This window comes from Leptidea sinapis, chromosome Z (genome assembly GCF_905404315.1).
Source record: "Leptidea sinapis chromosome Z, ilLepSina1.1, whole genome shotgun sequence".
Classification (NCBI taxonomy): domain Eukaryota; kingdom Metazoa; phylum Arthropoda; class Insecta; order Lepidoptera; family Pieridae; genus Leptidea; species Leptidea sinapis.
Window position 1 is genome coordinate 5773698 of NC_066312.1, and position 23130 is coordinate 5796827.

Below are 23130 nucleotides of genomic sequence, written 5' to 3' on the forward strand. Positions count from 1 at the left end.
CCTGCCTCTCCGTACGAAGTTGTGCGTATACAAGGCGTACGTTCGCACGCGACTCACCTACGCTGCCCCCGCCTGGTTTGCGCTGACAAGCGAGACGGGTCGCAAGTCGCTGCGAGTGCAGCAGTCGCTGACGCTCCGCACCATCTCCGGAGCACCACGCTTCGTACGAAATCAGGTCATCTCCAGAGACCTGCGCATGGAGAGCCTGGACGACTTCGTTCATCGCCTGAGCACCTCTATGTTCGCGCGCGCCGATGGAGCGCGATCCCAGCATTTGCGTGGCATCGCGCCATACCATCGACGACCGCCGGACAGAAGAGGACTACCACGTGACCTAGTCTCCTAGGACACAACTGCTTCCTCGCCGCTGGCTGATGGGCGCTCACCGGTACACTACCGGCGGGCTCGACCTCGCTGAGCGGCGGGCGCAAGCTAACCACGGACCTACAAACCAGCTGCAGTCCGCAGATCGCTCGCGACACTACGCGGGCTTGATCGCACTGTAGCAAGATACCACCGGACATGACACCACGGACCAACCGGTCCCACCCAGTGCCCCGTCTGTGTCTGCAGGCGGCGTTTATACTACTGAAAGGGGCCATCGCCCCGAACAGTTACCCCGAGGCCCGTAAGGACCTACGCGGAAGACCCACCAGAGAGAGTATTGTATTAATAAAATCCAGGATGGTTTTATTAATCTTGAGATAACGCAAATAGTGAAACTAATTTTTGAATAGTGGTACTTTCTTACCACTTATTATAGTCTTGTATATTAAATAGTTATTAATTAATAGATGTGGCGATTATCGGCCGTGCCTGGAGCGGGTAGACTTTAGCATACTTTTAAGTTTTATTATATAAGCTATTAAAAAATGATTACTAATAAGACAATAGAGATTAAAGATGAGTTTTTCAAAATTCAAATACCAAACCGTAAAAACAGTTTTCGGTATGGATGTAATACCGGTTTCAAAAACTATTTATCTGAAAAAATAATTAAACTATGTATTTACTATTTGTATATAGAGATTATGAATATTACTATCAACCAATAAATTTAACTAATATTTAAAATCAACTAATTATTATATGTTCAATAAATAAATTTAACATTATTGAATAAAAATATCATATCAACATCAACCATTTTAACCAATAAATGTAAAATCATATTGAATAAATAAAATTAACAATTATCATTATTGAACAAAAAATATCACATCAACATCAATCAATTCAACCTGGGTTTCCGAATTAACTAAATTTAATGATTTGAAATTTTACCTTTAACATATCTTAGTGTTAAGCAACATTTTCTTATGTTCATTAGTTTCATTCTTTTGTCGTCCTTACTGTAGTCACTATAGTGTTTGAATTGCTGATTTGCTTTATTCGAAATTTTGTTTCAAATTATTTACATATTATGACTTAATAATTAATAACGCTATTTATATTAAAAATAATAAAAGAAAACTTAAATAATCTAACAAAATTAATTAATTACAAATAGAAAATATCATTAGGATCGCTATCGGCAGGTAAGGTGGCCATGAAGCTGGCAACGTTACCTCTTTGTATAGCCAAACTTATCCTTTGACAGAGGTACGTACCAGATCTTGGGTCACCTGTTAAATCGGTTAGACGCTTTGATAGATCTTTTATGAGTTTTTGTGCCGATGAACCCCAAGGACCCATCGTCTCCACACCCAAGGTAACAAATATGTATCCATTACCGAGTGATGCATATTTCCTCCATCGGCAGTTTCCGCCGCTGCACCTCCCGCTCTAGATGAATGTTCAATATGAGAGGGAGCTAGCGTGTCCACACAAGTGGCATCCCACACCAGTGGCTTTCCACGACTCCTAGGAATTAACGTCATGCCATCAGGCCTCTTACCATCATCACGTGAAATTCCATTCGGCTCTAGGATAGCCGGCACGTTGACGGTAGTAAAGGCCCGACGCAAGACGTCGTTTAAGGCGGCATGGCGTGAGAGACGGCCCGCACTGCGGCGGCAAGATAAGCCATGGTGACCAAGGCTGTCTACATTGCCTCCGCAGCGGGGAACATATGGGGAACTGTTCTAGGGTTACCCAGGCGTAACCCAACGGAGATTGAGAAGCTGGAATTATTAATTTACTTAAGTAATTTTATTGAAAGGCTCATACTTTGTTGGGACGAGATTGGGCAATATATTGGTGAAGGCTTTTTAAAGCTTCTTATAATTGTACCTACCACACAGTTGGCGATTTGAAACAAGCGTTAAGTAATTATTAATTAAAATTATAAGTACTAATTATTACCACTTGTCACTATTAAAGTAATATAATATGTAGGTACTTTGAAATTAATGAGACCACTCAAGAAGATTGCTAGTCAGCGGACCATGGCGAGACCTTTACATTACCTGATGTTCGTATAGATATTCCAAAAGTTCATAATATTCTCGATGCTTATTGAGAGCAGGGAGTTATAACTAGGACTTGTAGTTGGCAGGATGCAAACTATCAAATTTTAAGGGATCATGACCAGAAGTCTATGAATAGACAGACAAGTCAACTTAGGGCACACATCTTTTCTCTCTGGACTGTAATGGCCGTTCCCAATATACTATCTACAGATAGAGATAAATTACTACTTTCTACTGTCAGTAATTAGCTGTCAATAAGAAGTTGTCCCAATATCCTGTTAAGTCTTTTCGCCTTATATTGGGACGCGTGAAAATCCCAAAAATTCTGAGCGGCACTACAATATTGCGCTGGTCACATTGAGACATAATATGTTAAGTCTCATTTGCCCAGAAATTTCACTAGCTACGGCCCCATCAGAACGAAACACAGTAATGTTTACACATTACTGCTTCACGGCTGAAATTGGCGCCGTTGTGTTACCCATAATCCAGCCGGCTTCCTGTGCACAGGAGCCTCCCACTGGTATACGTCCTCCCATTGACAGACAGCGTGTACGGATTACGGTTACCGTCGGTAAGTTTATTGGGGCAGAAAAGTCAACGATAGTTACGATTTTTATCTCAAGTAGGCCTCAACCGGAGATAGACTGTATTTTGGGAACGGCCGTAAGTCATGCATAGAATCTTGACATGTCTGTCAAGAGTTAAGTAAGTAAGTGGTAAAAGAGTGCCTAGAGTATCAAATTTCTCTTTTGTCAAATGTATCAGAATGTGTCACTTTTCAAGAGCAGCAGACTATAGACTAGGCTAGTCGACTGACAAATTACTAAGAAATAGATTATCAAGAGCAAATTCAAATCAAATTAAAATCACCTTATACATTTAAAAGGCTCAATTATCATTACAAGAATAGTCTCTCTGCAGTGAACTTTGTATTAAGTGAATTAACTTGAAATATTTATAATACTTTTGATTTATAATCTCTACTACCTATAACTAATTAGACCAGTTGAAAGTAACAACTGACGATTCTTTAAGTCTGTATGATTCATACAAAATATTTGATAAAAAGTTAAATCTGATAGGTTTTAAAAAACAAGAACGGAATTTATATATGGCTATATAAAAACACTTATACAAAAATCAATTTAAAAGAACAAAATGTTACTTTCACATCAAGTCCTACCTACTAATAAATAGCAAAAAGGAGATTAGTTTGAGAAAAACTAAAATTACTCTTCACATTTATTATTTTATATTTGTCATAAAACATTATAAAAAAAATTGTACACAATATTATAAATATTATCGAGTAATATTAAAATTATAGTATATTTAAAATATCTCACTTAAAATTTACATCTGTCCTCTTTCAATACGTTTGAAATAAAAAAAGGTATAAATTCACAGCTACAACAGTAATAAAAGTTTGCCTCTGAACCAATTATTAAGTCACTTAATAATGACGTAAGTTTTAACTCATGGGCCAAACAAATGAAACATACAATGAAAATATCATCAAATATCTACATGAAACAATAAGTATACTTAAATATTAAAATTTTGTAAATACCACTTTGCTATATTCAAAGAAACGGTAAGAGATTTGTATGCTTGCCTTTGTATCCACATACATTAGTATTATTAGTACGCTATGGCTCTACTATTTCCGACCATAGAGTAAATAAAATAACTACAATAACGACATGACAGGAGTGAAATCATCATCAAGGCGAGGTTAAAAATACGAAGAACAGGATTTTTCTCTATATCTTTATAGTTTATTATATTATTTAGTTGTGTATAAATTACTTTGGCGAACTTGCTCTGACTGATCGCGCTCCAAAAAAATATAGTTGCATATCGTATTAACCTGACCTTGGTGAAGTTCTCACTTCTGTAGAGTGGTCTGAAAGCACACATCGATTCTTTGAGGTTAGTATATTTTGGCATATCTGGTATATCAGAAGACACTCGTTCTTACATACTAAACTCCAGTCTCAGAAAAAAAACTGACAGTGGTGTGCGCATTTTTTTTTTTTGGAATTTAGCAATTATTTATAAATATTGCAATCATCTAATTGAAACTGGCTAACTTAATCCTTTGCTGGCATGACGGCATTTAATACATTTAAAACAACTAGCCCAGTCATTTTACGGATGTTTTAGAGTTTAGACAAATGGCTAAAGGCCGTTTTATAATCTTATTTAGTTCGGTTATTATAATATATATTTATACGTTTATTCAGTAAACACAAAATAATAAAACATGTAAGTCAAATTTAATTAAAAAGCTAGGCTATTACTGAAGCGGCTGATAAAACTAGTTTGCTTTGATGAACACATTGATATAAATTATTTGCTTTAAAAATATAAAATATTTATTAATATTTCAACTAAAAAAAATAAATAAAATATAACAGCTTTTGGTCATAGCTAGTCAAGTGACAAACAATTACACTATACACAATTCAAAAATTAATTATTCCCGGCCAAACTTCAGTACTTGTGGAAATTCGTAAACTACTTGTTTACAACTCGCTTCGCTGGTGGCGCTCTACTCTTGCTGTATAAAATGTCTAGTAACAAACCTGAAAATGAACAGAAATATAAATAAACAATTTATTATAAGGTATCACGTTTATACAAGTACGATAACAATACAAAAAAGGTTTTACTGAAATTAAATGATTCATTCATAATTTAATCAAACAATTAATTTCCTTCTGCAAAATGTTTTCATATTTGCATTTGTATATATTGGGGGTGTTGGTAATCTTTAATTAAATAAATTTATTTAGCTTGAATTCCAACAAAACAAAAACTCGCAGCAGCAATTAATGTTAGATGTGTGTGTGGTAAGGGCGGATTGCACTTTCGACCTCACTTTGTGAATTCGAAATCAAGCTAAAAAAAACTGCAAAATCAGTAGGTACAGCTGCTGTGTCACGTCATCGAACTAATTATAAATAAAGACAATAAAATATAGAAAAAGCCTAGATTTAACTATTGTAACATCTATTTAATTATAACTTTTTTCTTATATACCTAAGTGAGGGCTAAACGGGCAAAAAAGCATTATCCGAATGACCAGGGGTTTAGAAATACAATAGCGGCATTTAAGTTGTGAGTATACTCTAATCTTGATGATCCCTCAGTCCTAACCGTTCGGGAAAACAGCAGCTGGTAATTGATTCCACAAAGTGGCTGTGCGAGACAAGAAATTCTAAGCAAAACGTGCGGTTATAGTATACCAGACGTCAAAACGATGAGGGTGGATTTTCGCATTCGAACTTGTTTGCCCACTTTAGGAATTCAATTGAATTGAAGAGTAATCGATAGTTTAATCGGTTTTAATTTAAGGTTTTAGACCAAATATATATTATAAAGTAACACGGGTGCCACCAGCATTACTTTCAGGAAGGTGCATCTGCGTCTAAATATTCAAATTCAAATATTTTTATTCAAAATCGAATTTAAAATTACTTATTCAACGTCAAAAACTAGCACACATTCGTAATAGTGCGCCTCAGACATGCGAATAACGGGCGCAAGAAACTCACCGGGCTTTTTCTTAATTTCATTACAATATAATATATATAATATTATGTAGTATCGTACAATAAAATTTATAATTAAATAGCTTGAGGAAGCTCGCTCCATTCCCAGACTGTATCATTAAGAAATACATTAATGTTATAGTAACCTTTACCACACAAACAATGTTTAACAACTCTTGAATTTCGTAACACATTTTTTCAGTATATTTTACTGGGATCATACTGTAAAAGCTTAGGTTTGCATCGCCCAATAAAAGACGATTATGTTCGTGCTTCGTGTTAACATTATGATCGTCGCAATTTCTAGAAAATTCGTTTATGTGCTTATGAACATACAGAATATTATCAAGAATATATGGAGATGTAACAGTTAAAATGTTTATTTCATGAAATTTTTCTCTTAATGATTCTTTACGACCTAGGCTATAAATAGCGCGAATAACTAGAGAGCTATTCAGCTTTTGCACAAGAGCCGCAGAACAAAGATGGCATTAATATCGGCTGCATTGCCCCATAACAATAGACTATTAGACATTACACCTTGCAAACCAACTTGCTATGTATAATAAAGGTGTTGTAAAAAACTCATTGATTTAAAAGAGTGGCCGTTGAGTTTCTTGTATGTTTTTCTAGCGAGCTCTACTTTTTCCTGGACATAGGGTAAAACCGGGATAGATGCCTCATTTTCAAAACACCTATCTTCCCAAACTCGTAACTAGGAATTAATATTATAAGTAGGAGACGCATTCACGCTCACCTCAATTGCCTACGGAATATCGTACGGTAAGAACGCATTTCGCTCGTGTGATTTTTATGACAATAAGGGACGATTATTTGTATTTGATTTCAGTTGAAGCATGCAATGAAAATACAAAAGAATAGAATAGTGCAACCTCGAGTATATTCTTGGACTGGAGAACAAATACAACTAGCTACCGATGAAATAGACAAAGACATGGGATAATAAACGAAATATCACGACAATTTGGGATTCCATCGAGAACATTGCGATTTAAATTCTTAGTGAAAACGATGATGACAACCTAGCTAATTTATGTGATAAAGAAAATGATTATTTCAAAGTTAACATTAAACAGACAAATTATTTTTTAACTATGAAATTAAAGGAAGAAATCTAAAGCTTTGCCCGTAAAGAATACTAAGAGACATGGGCGGATAACTCTTAAGATACGAATAAAGAAATAATTCTATAGAATGTTTTGAAGTATAAATCCGATTGGATTCAATGTGTAATGTGTCAGAAATGGCTACATGAAAGCTACAAGCTACATTCTTCAGAAACATGTACACTTCTCATAGAATATGAACGACTTTTTCCTTTACACAGAATAAAGGGCATCTATCTTTTTTAGTATTTTCAGGGCAACTAACTATACCCAAAAAAAAGTACCACAAAAGGCAAAATTCTGCATAATCTGTAATTGATATAGGTCAAAAAAAAATTATATTCAACATAAATTATTTAACTAGCTACATTCACATTAAATTAATATTTTTAAAATTAGGAGGCTATTTCAAAAACCCACTTTTTCCGATTTTATCCTGTAGTAGATTCAGGTATTTTAAGGAAATATTTATAATGGTTAAAGCGCTAAGTTTAAGCCTATTTGAGTCAAGTTTATTTTTCACATTAAATATTTTAGATTGGTATCCAAGACAAGGGAAAAGGAATCAAGGAAGACAACCCATTAGATATGATTTTAGGATTAAAGTGACTGGACCAACGTGGACATGATCTGCTCTGGACAGATCACAATGGAAAATTCTGGAGGAGGCCTACGTCGGAAGACAAGCGAACGATGATGAAGATTAATAACATCACTTAGATTAGAATATTAGTTAGATTAGAATGTTAATAAGATTAGAATAATACATAGATCGTATGTAATAATCTTTACATTGTTTGCGATAAAGGCTTATTCCTTCATTATTTGACTATGGAAAAAAAAAAGTATGCATCACCTGTTGGTATGTGATCACTGAAGCCTACATACTCTTGCAACAACAAAAGAATCACAAGAGAGTTGTCGTCCTTATAAAAACGCGCATATGAATTCAAATTCAAATATTTTTATTCAAAATAGGATGTGACATCACTTATTGAAAGTCAAAAACTACCACCTATTCCAAAATGAATGCCTCAGACCTGAGAAGAACGGGCGCAACAAACTCAGCGGTCTTTTTTTTTCATCGAAAAAAATATGTTTACAAAGTAATATTGTGCAATTAAACTTATTACTTAATAGCCTGAGGATGGTCACTCCATTCCCAATCTGTGGTATCATTAAGAAAGTAATTTATGTTTTAGTAATCTTTACCACACAAACGTTTTTTAACAATTCCTTTGAATAACGTAATACTTTTGTTTTGAATATTTTCTGGGATCTTGTTGTAAAAGCATATATATATATACATCGCCCCACAAAAGAATTACTAACTCGACTAAGCCGAGTAGTAAGCATTATTCGAAAACCAAAAACACCTTGGTAGGTAACGCGACACGCCAGTATCGAACCGGGGGAATCGTGGTAAGAGCTAACGATCTCGTGACCGGTGCTACCTATTACGCCACCGTCATTTCGAAAGTAGAACAGTCTCTTTCAAAAAGTGGCATTGGGACACACTGGTTTTGCCAAATATAGTTGAAAATAATGAATACAACGCGACGCTTAATGAATCATTAAATATGCAAAACCCATTTCGTACACTATTATTAGCTTCCTGAAAGTTAAAATATTTATTTGTATAAATTTATTGGCCAATGTTATTACGGGTGTGCAATGCCAGCTCACGTAGTTGGTGTTCAGGGAATCATTAAGGATAAATAACATTTTCATACTCCAGCCCTATTTTGCCACAATGCAAGCCAGGTACAGTATCTTGACATTAATGCCATGCGTGAAAAATACATGGACTATGAAATTTTCTTGGAAAGGACATACTTAGAAATTTATGTATAAAATAGTGTATAGAATTTCTATACAGTATCTAGTTATTATACAGATTTAGCTGAAGCAGTAAAAGTTACGCCATATGATAAAAAGGAGAGTGTTTTTGAAACAGTTAAGTAAGAATTATTTAACAACTGTCGTTAGTTGAGTTATTGTTCTAAGGTGCAAAAGACATCGCTCACCACATCGCTATCACTAGTAATAAAAATGTATTATGAAAAATAATATCTCTTCTGCAAAGGTATTCATTAACTTACCGGTGAACACAATAATGGCGCCTATCCACTGCCTGACCAATAGCACGTTGCCGAAGAAAAGAACAGATGCTAGCACCGTGAAAAACTTTCTGGTTGTTGTCACAACAGAACACGCTAAGGGCCCAAACTCAGATACCTGTAAGGCAGTTTTAAATCCATTAAAATTATTAAATAAACATACAAATATGTATTCACAATGGAAATATTTTTATACATTTAAAAAATTATATAAAATTAATAGCTGTTCATAAGGGTAGGTATATCACATAACAGCGAATTGTTTTTGCAAAGATTCATCATTTTACAGTACCAAAAATCTTAGATTAACTAATTTTAAACTAGTGAGGAAGAGAGATAAACATGGGCTGGGAAAGTCTTTTCGCATATAATATGTATAAACTAGTAATAAAATATCTTACTGTACTATCTATTTATATATTTGGCTAGCTGGATTTGATGACATTAAAAAAGTGTCATTAAAAAAAAAAGAAACAAATTAGTAAAAATTTAGGTTCCAGCTATTTTTTATTTGTTTTTATTTCTGTCAAAATGAAATAATTCTACTTAATGATGAAAATCGATACATTTCAAAAATTAACCACAAATTAGAAACGCATGTGACACAGGCTGAGAAAAAAAATTGTGACATTTATCGACCGAATGCAATGTGAGTAAGAGTAGCACAAGGTTGGTTAAAGCGATATCAATCCAGGATTTTTGATATCAATATGTACCTTGTTCTGGTCACCTCGTGATGTCTTTATTAAAGGGGGAGCTAGATCAGCATATCAGTTGTTATGACATAACTGGGGGTTAACCACAAAACATTTTTAACCATAAAAACCTAGATGAACTCGCAATAAATCATGTGTATTGTGGGATTGGAGAGCGACCGGAATTTACCAATAGAAAGGGGAGGGGGAATGCATCAGCTATATAGTCCTGGCCTTGCAGCATCAAATTTTCACCTATTTTCTTTAGGGATCACTGATTATTTCACTACTTACAAATGGCAAGTTATTGAAAAAAAATGGCAGATATATATATATATATATATATAATACTAGCTGACCCGGCAAACGTTGTTTTGCCATATAAAGTATAATTCACGCGATAGTTTTATAAGTAATAAAATATTGCCTATATTATAGCCTGTACATCATTTTGTTCTATTGTCAATAGTTTTTGCAGCGCACGCAAAAATAGGTTTTCGATTTTAGACCTTGTGTTACAAAATAGCAATTTTATTACGGATCCCTAATTTTGAACATAGAACAAAGAACATTAAGCCTATAGCCTTCCTCGATAAATGAACTACCCAACACTGAAAGAATCATTCAAATCGGACCACTAGTACCAGAGATTAGAGCGTTCAAACAAACAAACATACACTGCACCTTTATAATATATATATAATATATACTAATTAAGTGTTACTTTGAAGCAAAAAAAAGGTTTTGAGTATTCTCTGTCTTCATTATTATTAACATTCGTAAAAAACACTTACCATGAAAAATATGAATAGTTGTCCCAGTGCACCGGTTAGTGCAAATCCTGTCAAATATATAAGGGTTTCAGGATATTGGGTTACAAACACAGCAAACTTGAATACTTCGCCGCTCACGAGAACACCAACCGATAGAATTAAAGAAGACCTGAAAAAGGAATAATAATTTTAATGAAGTAAATAAAAAATCAGATTCTTTCTTTTATATCTGAGAATAACTAACGGATTTAAAACTGTATTATGAACACATAACATTTATACACAAAATTAGGCAAAACATTTGATACTTTATGGTGCATTTTTTATTTAAGCCATTTCTAATCTAATTTGAAAAAAAAAATATTATAAATTATTCCTTTCCATTCCTAAAGTAAGGTAGGCCTTCAAAAAGTACTGGATCTGGTCAAGATCGCCGGGATAGGTTGGACGAGGGCAACGCAGGACCGATAGTAATAGCGTTTTTTGGGGGCGGCCTTTGTCCAGCAGTGGACGTCTTCCGGAATGATGAGGATATTCCTATCACGGCCAATTGGGACAGATAGTACGCTAATGCTAAATTATACATTGTGTAATCCGAAAATCATGCGAATCAGCGTTATTCATGTTGAAGTCACTCTACACTAAGAAATTAGTGGAAGGAACATCATCAACTGCTTGAATATAAAACCAACCGTATCTGCATTATCTATTAAGGGTATAATATATTTCCTATCTAACAAACTATATTTGTATAGTTTTTTCATTGACACATAGCTCATTCAATTTTGTATGATTGTCATTATAATTAAAGTGTGATGATAAATTTAGTTGGGCTTACAATTTACATAAACTGATAAGAAATAAAAATCCAACATACCACCAGTTAGTGTTCAACATCATAGAATATGCAGTTGGCGATGATTCACTCTTTATCCTTTCCTGTAATAGTGATAGTAAAAACATCAGTTTTGTAAGACATACATGAACTACATAACAATAGACTAATAAAAAAAGAACAAGATGTATTAATGTGAGGCAGGTAATATGAACCCAAACATTTGATAGTAGAGCAAGGAAGAGGTTATGAATAACAAAAAGAATAATTGCTAAAGGAAAAACTTCAACAATTAACATTTAAATTTTATAATTACAATTCTATGAAACACATTACATATCTCATATTCAATTTAACCAATACATAATCGTGTTTGTAAATGAGGAATACTGGGATTTTATTATACTTTAAGTTTGATTGTTTGACAACTGAGGATAATATTGCAATCTTGTTAATTTTTATGTATCTTTCATGAATACAAAGCATTTTATCTCTATCGAGATAGGTCTTGCTGTTTGCTCTACTAAGCTAATCACAATAATAATAATTCATTTAATTACAGATAACAAGATCCATATTGAGTTAGTAACCAAACTAAATAACTAAATGTTAGTCTACTGCTAAGGTGGTTTTCCCACTCCGAGGTTCACCGAGTGCCTCAGTAATCTAGCCTACTTGCCATCACACCAAGGATGCTGTTGGTGCTGTCTCTTATTTGGCGTATTATGGAGCTGGTTCTATTCTCACAATATGTTCACTAATATAGTGAAGTGACAATAATACCATAACAATGTATCAATTCCGTAAATTTGGAATACCTCATATTGGTTTTTATTATTTGTTACTATAGCAGCTATAGTGGTATATAGTATATACACAAGGGATACTGCCTGCTGACTGATGGAGGAAAAGAAGCTGAGCTGTGGTAATAGAGAACAGTGTGTCCATTATTATAATAAAGTTATCTATTCCTGCTTTGATAAGGTACATAAAAATCATACAGACAGCTGATACCTAACTACAATAATTTTATGGTTAAATCCACAATCATATCAATTTAGTAATAAATCCCGGTTGAGAACACTAGAATAACATATTTCATAGTTTGGAGTTGTTATTTTTAAAATACTTAATCATCGGGAAAAGATTAAAAGGTTATTATAAGTACATTTACTGTGGACCCTACAATTGGGCTTATATCTTTAAATATAGTATTTGTAAAAATTTTCATTTACAGTGTTTAAAACTATACTAGTTTTAAGCATTGTTATCAAACATAAGGAGATATCTACATTCTATAAGTAATTCATATACTTTACGGATTTGGAAAATAATATTGCAATGCAGATTTGAGATTGACTGACAGATGACATAAAAATGGATTCATCATAATATTGTAATAGGGATTGTAAAACATAAACTAGAAAGAAGGAAGAAGCAAAATCAAGACTGACTTACTATACACAAATATTCAATAAACCCTTATGCCAATTTAGAACAAATTTATAGATAATGTGTAATTTCAAAAGAAAAAAATGATGACCCACACAAACTTTAAAGGGAATTTATACACAAATCACTGGATTCAAACACAACCTAAACATTAATACTTAAAAACCAGTTTAAGTCCATACTGAGTGCTAAATAAAAGTGACAGCAATGTTGTTTATTTTTTTTACTGAATTGGAGATAATGTGTTATTATTACCTGTACAGCTCCAGTTAGACCATCCATTGTCAGGGAAAGGAATAATAACAACTCTCCGATAAGCATTCCTTGTGACTCTTCAGTAACTGTCTTTGTTTGATCTTTATACATAAATAAAACAATACCAGTTACAATGAGGAACACAAAAAAGTATTTCCTGATTGGATAAACTTTTCTTCCAAGTAAAACACCTAACACCATTACAGGAATAGGTTTTGCTGCTTTACCGACTACCTGTAATATTTAAAATAAACTTTTTTGATTTCATACCAAGGCTTAGGTAGTTTAAAAATAGTAAAAACACAAAGAGGAAAATACTTAGTTCAGTTAGATAGTTAAGAAAATATTAGTAGTTTTACCCAAAATAGGCACATATTATGTGGAGTTGTGGAAATCAACTGTGTGAAGGAGAAGTAGTAGTGGTCAAAACCACACTGTTTTATCATTACTTGATGGACTAACTCAATCATAATCTTCTTCGACAATCCCAATGTATTTACTTATAGTGATTCAATGAATTACCAAATACAAGAAACATACATGTACTTGCAGTGAGGTCAAGGTCCTAGACTTCCATATGCCAGGGCTTTAACATACATTCTCTGACCTCCTTCATACCAATAAAACCTTTTTAATGCAAGCTCTTTTATTCATCCATTTATTTCTATATGAACAAATACTAACAACACCTTTAAAATAAATGTCGTCAATCTTCTGTAAATCCATAATATGTGATTTTAAAACTTTGTGTATGTTTTAACATAGTGAATGTTATGATAAAGAAGTACAAAAAGCTTAAATGAATATCATTATAATATGTATAAGTTACTCAAACATCCAAATAATCAGAGTGGCATTTTTTTTTCGGGTGTCTAATGTCCCACACCTAGAGTCATTCCGAGCCAACATGTGTAATGTGATTTAATTTTAACATATTATGTTAATTGTCTCTTTATTTAGGCATAGGTTTAGTATTTATCTATAATTTACCCTTCAAATGGAGATAAAGTCAAACGGAGAGCAGGCTCTCTCCATTTGACAAGGCTGATTGAGCCATTGGGACCCTAATACTCTGATGTAAAAAAGGCATATCTGACATTACAGTAAAGGAGAATGTTCAAGCAATTAGATGCATCAATTTACATACACATCATGTACCCAAATGCTTCTTTCAAAGTACAGTCAACTGAATACTCTCATGTAAAAGAACCTATCACTACTGACATTACCATTAACATTCAGCATAAAATAACAGTAATATTTGATAAGGATCATTTTGCTGCTTTTACCTGTGTGGGATAATTAATCCACTGCAAAGCCATATTTGAGCTAACCATTCCTAATAAGTATGTGAGTGCTGATGAGAAATAATAGAGTTTTCTTGTTGAATCCTTTTCATGTTTCCATGATAACTGCAATTGAAATGTAAATTAATAGAACACTGAGTGGCTGTGTAACAGCTCTCGCTTATGTCTGATATATCTTCAATGAGTAATTTCTAAATTAATGTATGGACAAATTTTGACTGACAGATAGTGATAAGGATATAATTCAATATAATTTTTATGTTTCTTACATAAATTTGTGACACCACAGCATATTTTACTTTATATGTATTATTATCTATTAACCAAAATTATCACCTAGCTTGACTTTTTCACACAAAATTTGCCAATTACTTATTATTATATGGCATATTATTAGTACAAAGAGAAAGATTCAGAATTAAAATGCAAAATATGTCTTGTTTAGTAATGTTTCTTATCTTGATATTTAAAAAGGGTATCAAATTGTTGTAAAGAACTACAAGGTAAATTGATTAAATATATATAATATATAAATTTTCTTACCATTAAAATTTGTGCAAATATTAAATTGACGATGCACTGAACTAAAACTAGTGATAATGTGCATGTGAATTTTTCATTATTTTCTCCATACTTTCCTCTTGTAATTTTCTCCTGCAGCATTCCATAAATAAAGTAACAGAAAAATATTGAACTCGCAAAGAATATAAAGCGAATTTCAGTTGAATTTTTATTAATCATGTTGTTATAGATAAATTGTAATGCTAAGCAATACTGTTGAGGTTGAATTTATGACTTAAAATATACTTCGATTAATATGTAATTAGTTAATTTACAATCTTAAGATATAGCTACAGCTATCGGAAATTGACACGTAATATATTATCTCATTTATATTTCATTTAAATCATACTTAATATTCTACCTACTAGCTACAAGTAAAACGTTAAAATCACAATCACAAATAATATTTGAACACGTATTAGTATTTACAATATTGTTTTTTTCTTCTTCTTCCCATTAATTGGAAAGGCAAAGGCAAAGCCATGCAGCCGTCCAATATGTTGTTTCTCTCTGTCTATGTTTATGGCTCGGTTCAGTAACAGTAATGTCTCAGTACATTAAAGCCAAATCTTTATCATTCACTATAATCTATAAAATATTATATTTTTAAATGTGCTTATTTGCAGTGCAGTGCTTATTTGGCATATTGTACTGTTGGATGCTACCGTGTCATAAGCGTCTTATGTCTGTCAAAAGGATGTATAAAAATCAGTACGTATGAAAAGAAATTTGGAACCATTTGTCGTATCACCGCTCTTTAACATCACTCTATAGTCTACTAAAATACTTCGCTTAGTATCGAAATATTGGGTCTCAAATTAATTAATTAGGTCTTCAAATTAATAAACTACCGGCTGCCAATTGCGGGACCTGGATGTCAAGCCCAAATTAGCATCGAAGAAACTGGGTATAATGAAATATCATTAATATTCAATATAGTAATAGAAATAGCAAGGTAATACTTTAAGCCAACCTACATTCTAGCGCTTCATAAAACACAGGTGCAGGCACATAATATTATGGAGTATTGCTCTCATATCATGTCTGGTGAGCCCAGAAGCCTCGAGCCATTTGACCACTAGCAACGCAGATCTGTTCGAATTGTGGTTGATCCAATGTTCTGTTAACGGCTCGATAAGTTGACGTTCTATTGAACCTGACTAGGAGACAAAGCAATTCATGTAGGTATCTTGTACCTTGTTTATGACAGGGTTCGAATGAAGAGCTGTTTGACGGTTTCCTTTATCAAATTCCACACTCATACGACGTGCCATATTCATCATCTCTATTTGGATACATTGCAAATAGTATAAACAAACTTTGGAATGAGCGATTCACCAGCGACTGTTAGCTACCGACAGAACTTTTTCTTCACCTGTTTAATGGCCTTGGGTTCAAGCCCTTTAGAGTCTAAGTCTAGGGAATCAAAGAAATGTTGCTACCTTATAAAATGTGTTTTCACGCTTATTTAAGGTTTTTATTTATAAGTAGCCTAGAAAGCTCTTTCAAACTTTTAAACAATAATATCATCACTTTTCAAAAATAATTGCAAACAAAATTCATCACAGACAATACTTACACTGCATTTTAAATATTACGTATAAAGAAACAGAAAATTTACTTATGCGACACACATTGAGTGTTATTCAAGTTATTCAACAGTTATTTTAAAATTTGAACTTTATTCCTGGTAGCATAAGAACCATTAAATTTAATACGCAATATGTATACTCTTCGTTGTAGAATGTAGAGTTTTGGCATGACCTTCAAACTTAACAAGTTGTTATGTTCTGTTTATGAAAAGCTATATTTTGTTTTTCTTTTTGGTCCGTTTATTATTACGTGCCAACTTATTAGCTTTTTTAACTTTTAAGTACATCGCAAGCTATTTAAGAAGAAAGATTTACAATTGCATTTGGTAAGTATTGTACTTTAATGTTAGACTTATGATTTTAATTTATTAATTATATAAAAGATAACGAGGCATACAACTATGTATAAATACCTACATGTGAAATTTTATGGATATTGAAAATATTCTAAATTTCATGCTCAAACAAACTTCAACTTTATTAATTATCAATTATAATGCTTCAATTATTAAATAACCTATTGTAACATTGTTGTGTTCCATAATTGCGGCAATTTAAATTTGTAGCATTCATTGAATGAATGAATTTAACAAATTTTAATCTTTTTTAGATGTTGTTACTTATATTATAATAGAGCTAACAAATTTGTTAATAGGTTAAGCGATGAGTCAATGATTGTTTATCGTGGTACGCAATATTGAACTCTAAACAAATCGGTGAGCGTACATTTTACAACGATATTACGTTCGTGTTGGTGTACTCATTTTTTTATCAAATACCTAATAGAGGCGCAGTACTTGTTTTAATATATTATGTTCTTCCCAGACTTCCCTTGATACAGAATGCGGAACATTTTGGCAATTTAAATCGTGAGCAATTTTAGGTACATCATAAAACTATTATTCTTATCAATGTTCTCTTTTATTACATCTCGCGGAATCCATATAAATAACGCTCAACTGTACAAGGAAAATAACAAACGAAAGAGATAGAGGTCGTAGAGAAAGAAGTGGGAGGCTACCATCCGCTGTATGTGGAAAAGGATTCAGATTCATGTCAAATTTCTATTTTTTGTTGACCGTTAGTGCTGCGGTCAAGTAAAAGCCAGGCAAAGTTGACCAGAAGATAATGGTTCATGAATATATTATGCCATTTTAGTAACTACGAATCATTTTACTGTTCATTTTTTACTGCATTTTAATTGAATACTGAATTGAAGGAATTTTTCATCTGCTGATATTCTACCATTGAATTGTACTTAGACTGGCCATAAATACTGTAACAAATAAAAATAAACAAAATATTACATTTGAATATGGAATCTGTATTTTTTATATTATTGTTCATTGAGTTTTCTCATTTAGGCGCCAAAACCTTGTACAATATTTTGCGATATTAAAATGGAATAGGATGATAAAGAGAACCGAATTGCCGTGATTGCATTACACAAAGTAGGTATGGAGCCAAATAAAATTTTTAAAACTCTCCATACGCTTGGTATTAGTGAAATCTTTGTGTACCGGGCTATTAAGAGATACAACGAGACCTCCTCTGCTTGTGACAGAAAATGATCTGGCCGTCCACGTATTGTTCGTACGAAAAAGGTGGTCAAAACAGTAAGGGAAATAAATCGAAGAAATCCTGTCCGAAATCAAAAGATTTTATCTCGGGACATGGAGATAGCACCTAGAACCATGTCGCGTATTTTAAAAAATGACTTCGGACTTGCAGGCTATAAGAGATGTATTGGTCATTTCTTAACTGATAATTTAAAAAAGAATAGGATGATAAAACCGAAACAACTACTGAAGCGGTACACACATTTTTTTTACAATAGAGCAACATTTTAACAAACAAAATGACCGTATTTATTTTCAAAGCTCTGAGGAAGCTTCCTAATTAGTCGACAGAGTGCAACGTGGGCACTGTCCGACTTCAGTGATGGTGTGGTGGGGTATTAGCTATGAAGAAGTGACAGAGCCATACTATTGTAAAAAAGGTATCGAAACATCAGCACAACTGTATCAAGACCATTCTTGAGAAAGTATTGAAGTTCCTTAACAACACCATGTTCATTAACCAAACATGGTCCTTCCAGCAAGACTCGGCGCCGGGTCATAAAGCTTGGTCTACGTAGTCTTGGTTGGAAACGAACGTTTCGGACTTCATCAGAGCTGAAGACTAGCCGCCATCTAGTCCCGTTCTTAATCCGTTGGATTATAATTTATGCTCAGTTTTAGAGATTACGGTTTGCTCTAAACGCCATCATAATTTGGAGTCCCTAAATCGACCCGAACGATTGGCAGTGAAGTATTTTCCCATGGAAAGAGTGCGTGCTTCTATTGTTAACTGGCCTCAACGTTTAAAGGACTGTATTGCACCTAATGAAGACCACTTCGAATAAGCTTTTTATATATTTTAAATTGCTTTATATATGTATTAAGCTATAGAAGTAATCAATGTTATTTACAATAGATTTTTGTTTTATTGTTTCAGTATTTATGGCAAGACTTGGTATACGCATCACTTTACCTTTGGCAACTATGCCAACATTTATCTTTATACTATTGACAAATTACTTACAATGACTGAGTTACAATGCAAACAAACCAACTTGTTCAAACCTCATTTTCAATGTACCTCTATGGGAAATGTTTGAACCTGAATAGCTTTTGACCTCGACCTCCTAGAAACCCAAACTATTTTAATCTCTCGATATATAATGAGGTTCTGTACCTATTGTGGTTGCTAAGGATGTAATTCCCAACGCCGTCTTTGTGCAATATACAAAAAATACAAAATGTCTATTTTCTTTACCAAGTATGTACATAAATCAATATTCTTGATTGGAGTCTCCTTTTAAGCGCTACAGCGCCTGTGTTAGCAAAACTCCGCTCTTCCATAGCTTATAAATATTACAATACATTATTAACAGACAATCAAGCATATTCTAAGTACTAAGAAGTAAGAAATAAAATGTATGTGTGTGTGGGGTGTGTGTTAAGTACAGTGTGAGAGGTATAATGAAGTGTGTGAGTGTGTATTTGAGATCAAATGAATTAATCTTTTAAATGTGTGTCTATAATAAAATATTTGTGTTTACAGATATCATTTTTTTTCATTCGTATATACTTATATAGCCACTCGTCCGCAAGAAACAAAATCTCCGCCTTACTTTTAACTCGGTAAAAGTATTTTCGTCGATAAAAATATTATATTGAAAATCTTTTCAACTATTTACGATAAAACATTGTCATCATTAATGAGAATGAAATATTTTTACCAGGAAATAATAAATAAATTTATAAGTTAGTGAATAAATAAATTAAATAATAATCAAATTGTAGTTATTTTAACCTAAAATATCAAAACAAAAAGCAATCGTCATCACGAAAGTTTCATGTAATTTTTTTTTGTTTGTTATACTTAATAAAGAATCGCAAATGAGTACATGGTTCATTAGGTTTCTTTCAGTGAGATTGCGTGGCACCCAAATATCAAGCTTTTCTCTTTACTTAGCTTTCTCAAATGGATCAAAACTGTTTTGTATCTGGCCAGTTCTCAGTTTTTCAGCTATAGCGTAACTACTAATATAACGAACCTACTCCAGTTTATCAAAATGGCGTTCATTTTATCCGTAAACGGTTGACCAGAGCGAGGTCCATTTTTGGCATGAAAATTCCCGGATTGAATACTCTTAAAACAACCTCAATTACTGGGCAAATGAGACTTAACATCTTATGTCTCAAGGTGACGAGCACAACTGTAGTGCCGCTCTGAATCTTTGGGCTTTTCAAGAATCCTGAGTGGCACTACATTGTAATGGGCAGGGCGTATCAATTACCATCATCTGAACGTCCTGCTAAAATTCAAAAATTTTACAAAATTAAAATATTTTTATTACAAGTCACATTAATACCTAATTAGAAAATATGTGATGCACGGGCACAGTAATATTTTATATAAAATAATATTATAACTTTTATCACGGCTAGCGTTGCATTTTTTCTTTTTACGTAATAAAATCAATGACATTCTATATACACAAGAACGTAAGTGAATACAATTTTAAAATATAAAGGTACAATTTCTATATTAGATTCACTCATTTTGACAGAAATTAAAACAAATGGAAAATGAAACACAATTTGTATGAGAAAGATACTTTATTACAAGTCTATACGTACATACCATAAGTGAAGGGACCTTTTGTATCTATATTTTATAGATTTATTTAAACTCCGATAAGCAGAACGATAAATTATGACATGATTTATTGTTAATTAGTGCGCTCTTTGATAATTTACCGCTGCAACTGTTCTATTAGTAGCAATCAGACCATAAAAGTGTCATTAACACATCATTAAGTGTGATATATAATGCAGCCAACGCAAGACTAAACATATACCCACAGACTTTATTACAATGCAAGAAAACAATCAAAAACTGGCTCCATGGGCTGAATTTCCATGAGACCGAGAATTTTACACAATAAAACAACTTAATAAATATAAAAAAATCATAATAACATATCTATACACACACACACACACACACTCAAACACACACACACACACACTCAAACACACACACACACACACACACATACACACACATTCTTAGAAGTTATACTTTTATTTTATCTGATTTTGATAATTTGATTGACTATATAGGTAATGTATAATATCTTGTACCGAGAAGTCGCTGACAGCTGAAACACAGTTCATACTAGTTTAGCTGTCTTTGCTCCCTGTTTTGTATGTAAATAATTAATAATATAATTTAGAACTATTTGTAACTACTAAATATTATTAATTATTGTAATGTTTGGGAAATAAAGTTATTATTATTATTATCTTTATTACAATTTTATCTTATTTTCTACATTTATATATAACATACTAGCTGACCCGGCAAACGTTGTTTTGCCATATAAAGTATAATTCACGCGATAGTTTTATAAGTAATAAAATATTGCCTATATTATAGCCTGTACATCATTTTGTTCTATTGTCAATAGTTTTTGCAGCGCACGCAAAAATAGGTTTTCGATTTTAGACCTTGTGTTACAAAATAGCAATTTTATTACGGATCCCTAATTTTGAAAAAAAAAACATAGCCTATAGCCGTTTAAATGGACTACCCAACACTGAAAGAATCATTCAAATCGGACCAGTAGTACCAGAGATTAGCGCGTACAAACAAACAAACAAACAAACACTGCAGCTTTATAATATTAGTATAGATTTATAAAAAACAATATTACAAATATAAATATAAAAAATAGAGTCCCGCCGGCGTTGGTTCACGACAATTCCGCCGGTGGTTAGGGCGACAGACTGAGGAACTTCCGCACGATGCGTGCCGTTCCCAAAACAGCTGCTTTCTGTAACTGACCCTTTATCCATTTATTAAGTGAGAGCCTCTTGAGATGATGGTCGAGGCTCTTTGCTATAAGACCGTTTACAGAAACGACTATTATTTTTATTATTATTAACACTGAGTATGTATCATCATCTTACAAAGTATAATAATGACTATAATAATGTTTAAGGTTCCCTTTACTAATTTAATAAAGTGCATTACTTTATTTTGTCGGCATTGAATTTGATTGAGCCATCACGATCGTAGGGTTGTTCGAGGTCGAGGGTGATGAGGGTCGTTGTGAGACGATAAAGGGAGACACGCTTTTATCTGAATATTTTATTGATAATGTTCTTTGTGTCCATAAGCACATTAACGAATTTGCTAGAAACTGCAATCATAATGCTAACACGAGGAAAAAACATAAACTTCTTATGCCTACCAGTCGGCTAAGTCGAGTTAGTAAGTCTTTTATTGGGCGATGTATATGCTTTTACAATATGATCCCAGAAAATGTACAAAACAAAGGGTAGTATGAAAAACAAGTGACTATATTAAAGTTTTAAGTGCCAAAATAATTAATTTACGTTATAGTATTAGTAAGTGAGCGACTGACTGAGAGTGACAAGAGATCAACTGAACTTACAAAACTGATTTGAGTTACTTAAAATAAAACATGAGAAGCTTCATATTATTTGAGCGACCTAATATTTGTTTGAGTATCATCGTTACGTCCTGTTTTTTTTTCAATATTTGGCATATAATTAATTTAAACTGAACGGCATTTTATCTTAAATCGAGTGTCTCGAATAGAAAAACCACTTTGTAAAATACTATAATGTGAAGAGTACTATGATGTCACATTTATTGAAAATTTTCTTATGAAATATCTATTAGAAGAAACATTCTAAGTCAAGAAATTTAATTACTTAAGACTAGGTAATTAAATAAAACAATGTATTCCAAAAAAATAAAGCAATATACATTAACTTAAATCAAATGAACAAAAAACAACGGTATTGGTCCACAGCCCAAATCATCTGACTTCATTGATTCGTCGCTCGTTCTGGATTGT

General features: G+C 33.0%; 2 protein-coding genes across 2 annotated transcripts in view; one reads left to right on the forward strand and one right to left on the reverse strand.

Moving 5' to 3' along the window:
- Positions 1-3643: 3643 nt before the first annotated feature.
- LOC126978665 (solute carrier family 35 member B1 homolog) lies at positions 3644-15502 on the reverse strand. The gene is made up of 7 exons (XM_050827659.1): positions 15079-15502; positions 14518-14640; positions 13229-13462; positions 11564-11625; positions 10708-10855; positions 9201-9336; positions 3644-5002 (listed from the first exon to the last, which is right to left on the reverse strand). Exons 1-7 carry the CDS (start codon positions 15274-15276, stop codon positions 4935-4937), a joined length of 969 nt encoding a protein of 322 aa, XP_050683616.1. The 5' UTR covers positions 15277-15502; the 3' UTR covers positions 3644-4934.
- A 1384-nt stretch (positions 15503-16886) lies between these two features.
- Positions 16887-23130, forward strand: part of LOC126978655 (coiled-coil domain-containing protein AGAP005037) — a 281533-nt gene continuing 275289 nt past the window's right edge. Inside the window, exon 1 of the mRNA XM_050827640.1 lies at positions 16887-17017. The gene's annotated coding sequence lies outside the window, so the exon portion shown is untranslated. The remainder of the gene's footprint in view (positions 17018-23130) is intronic.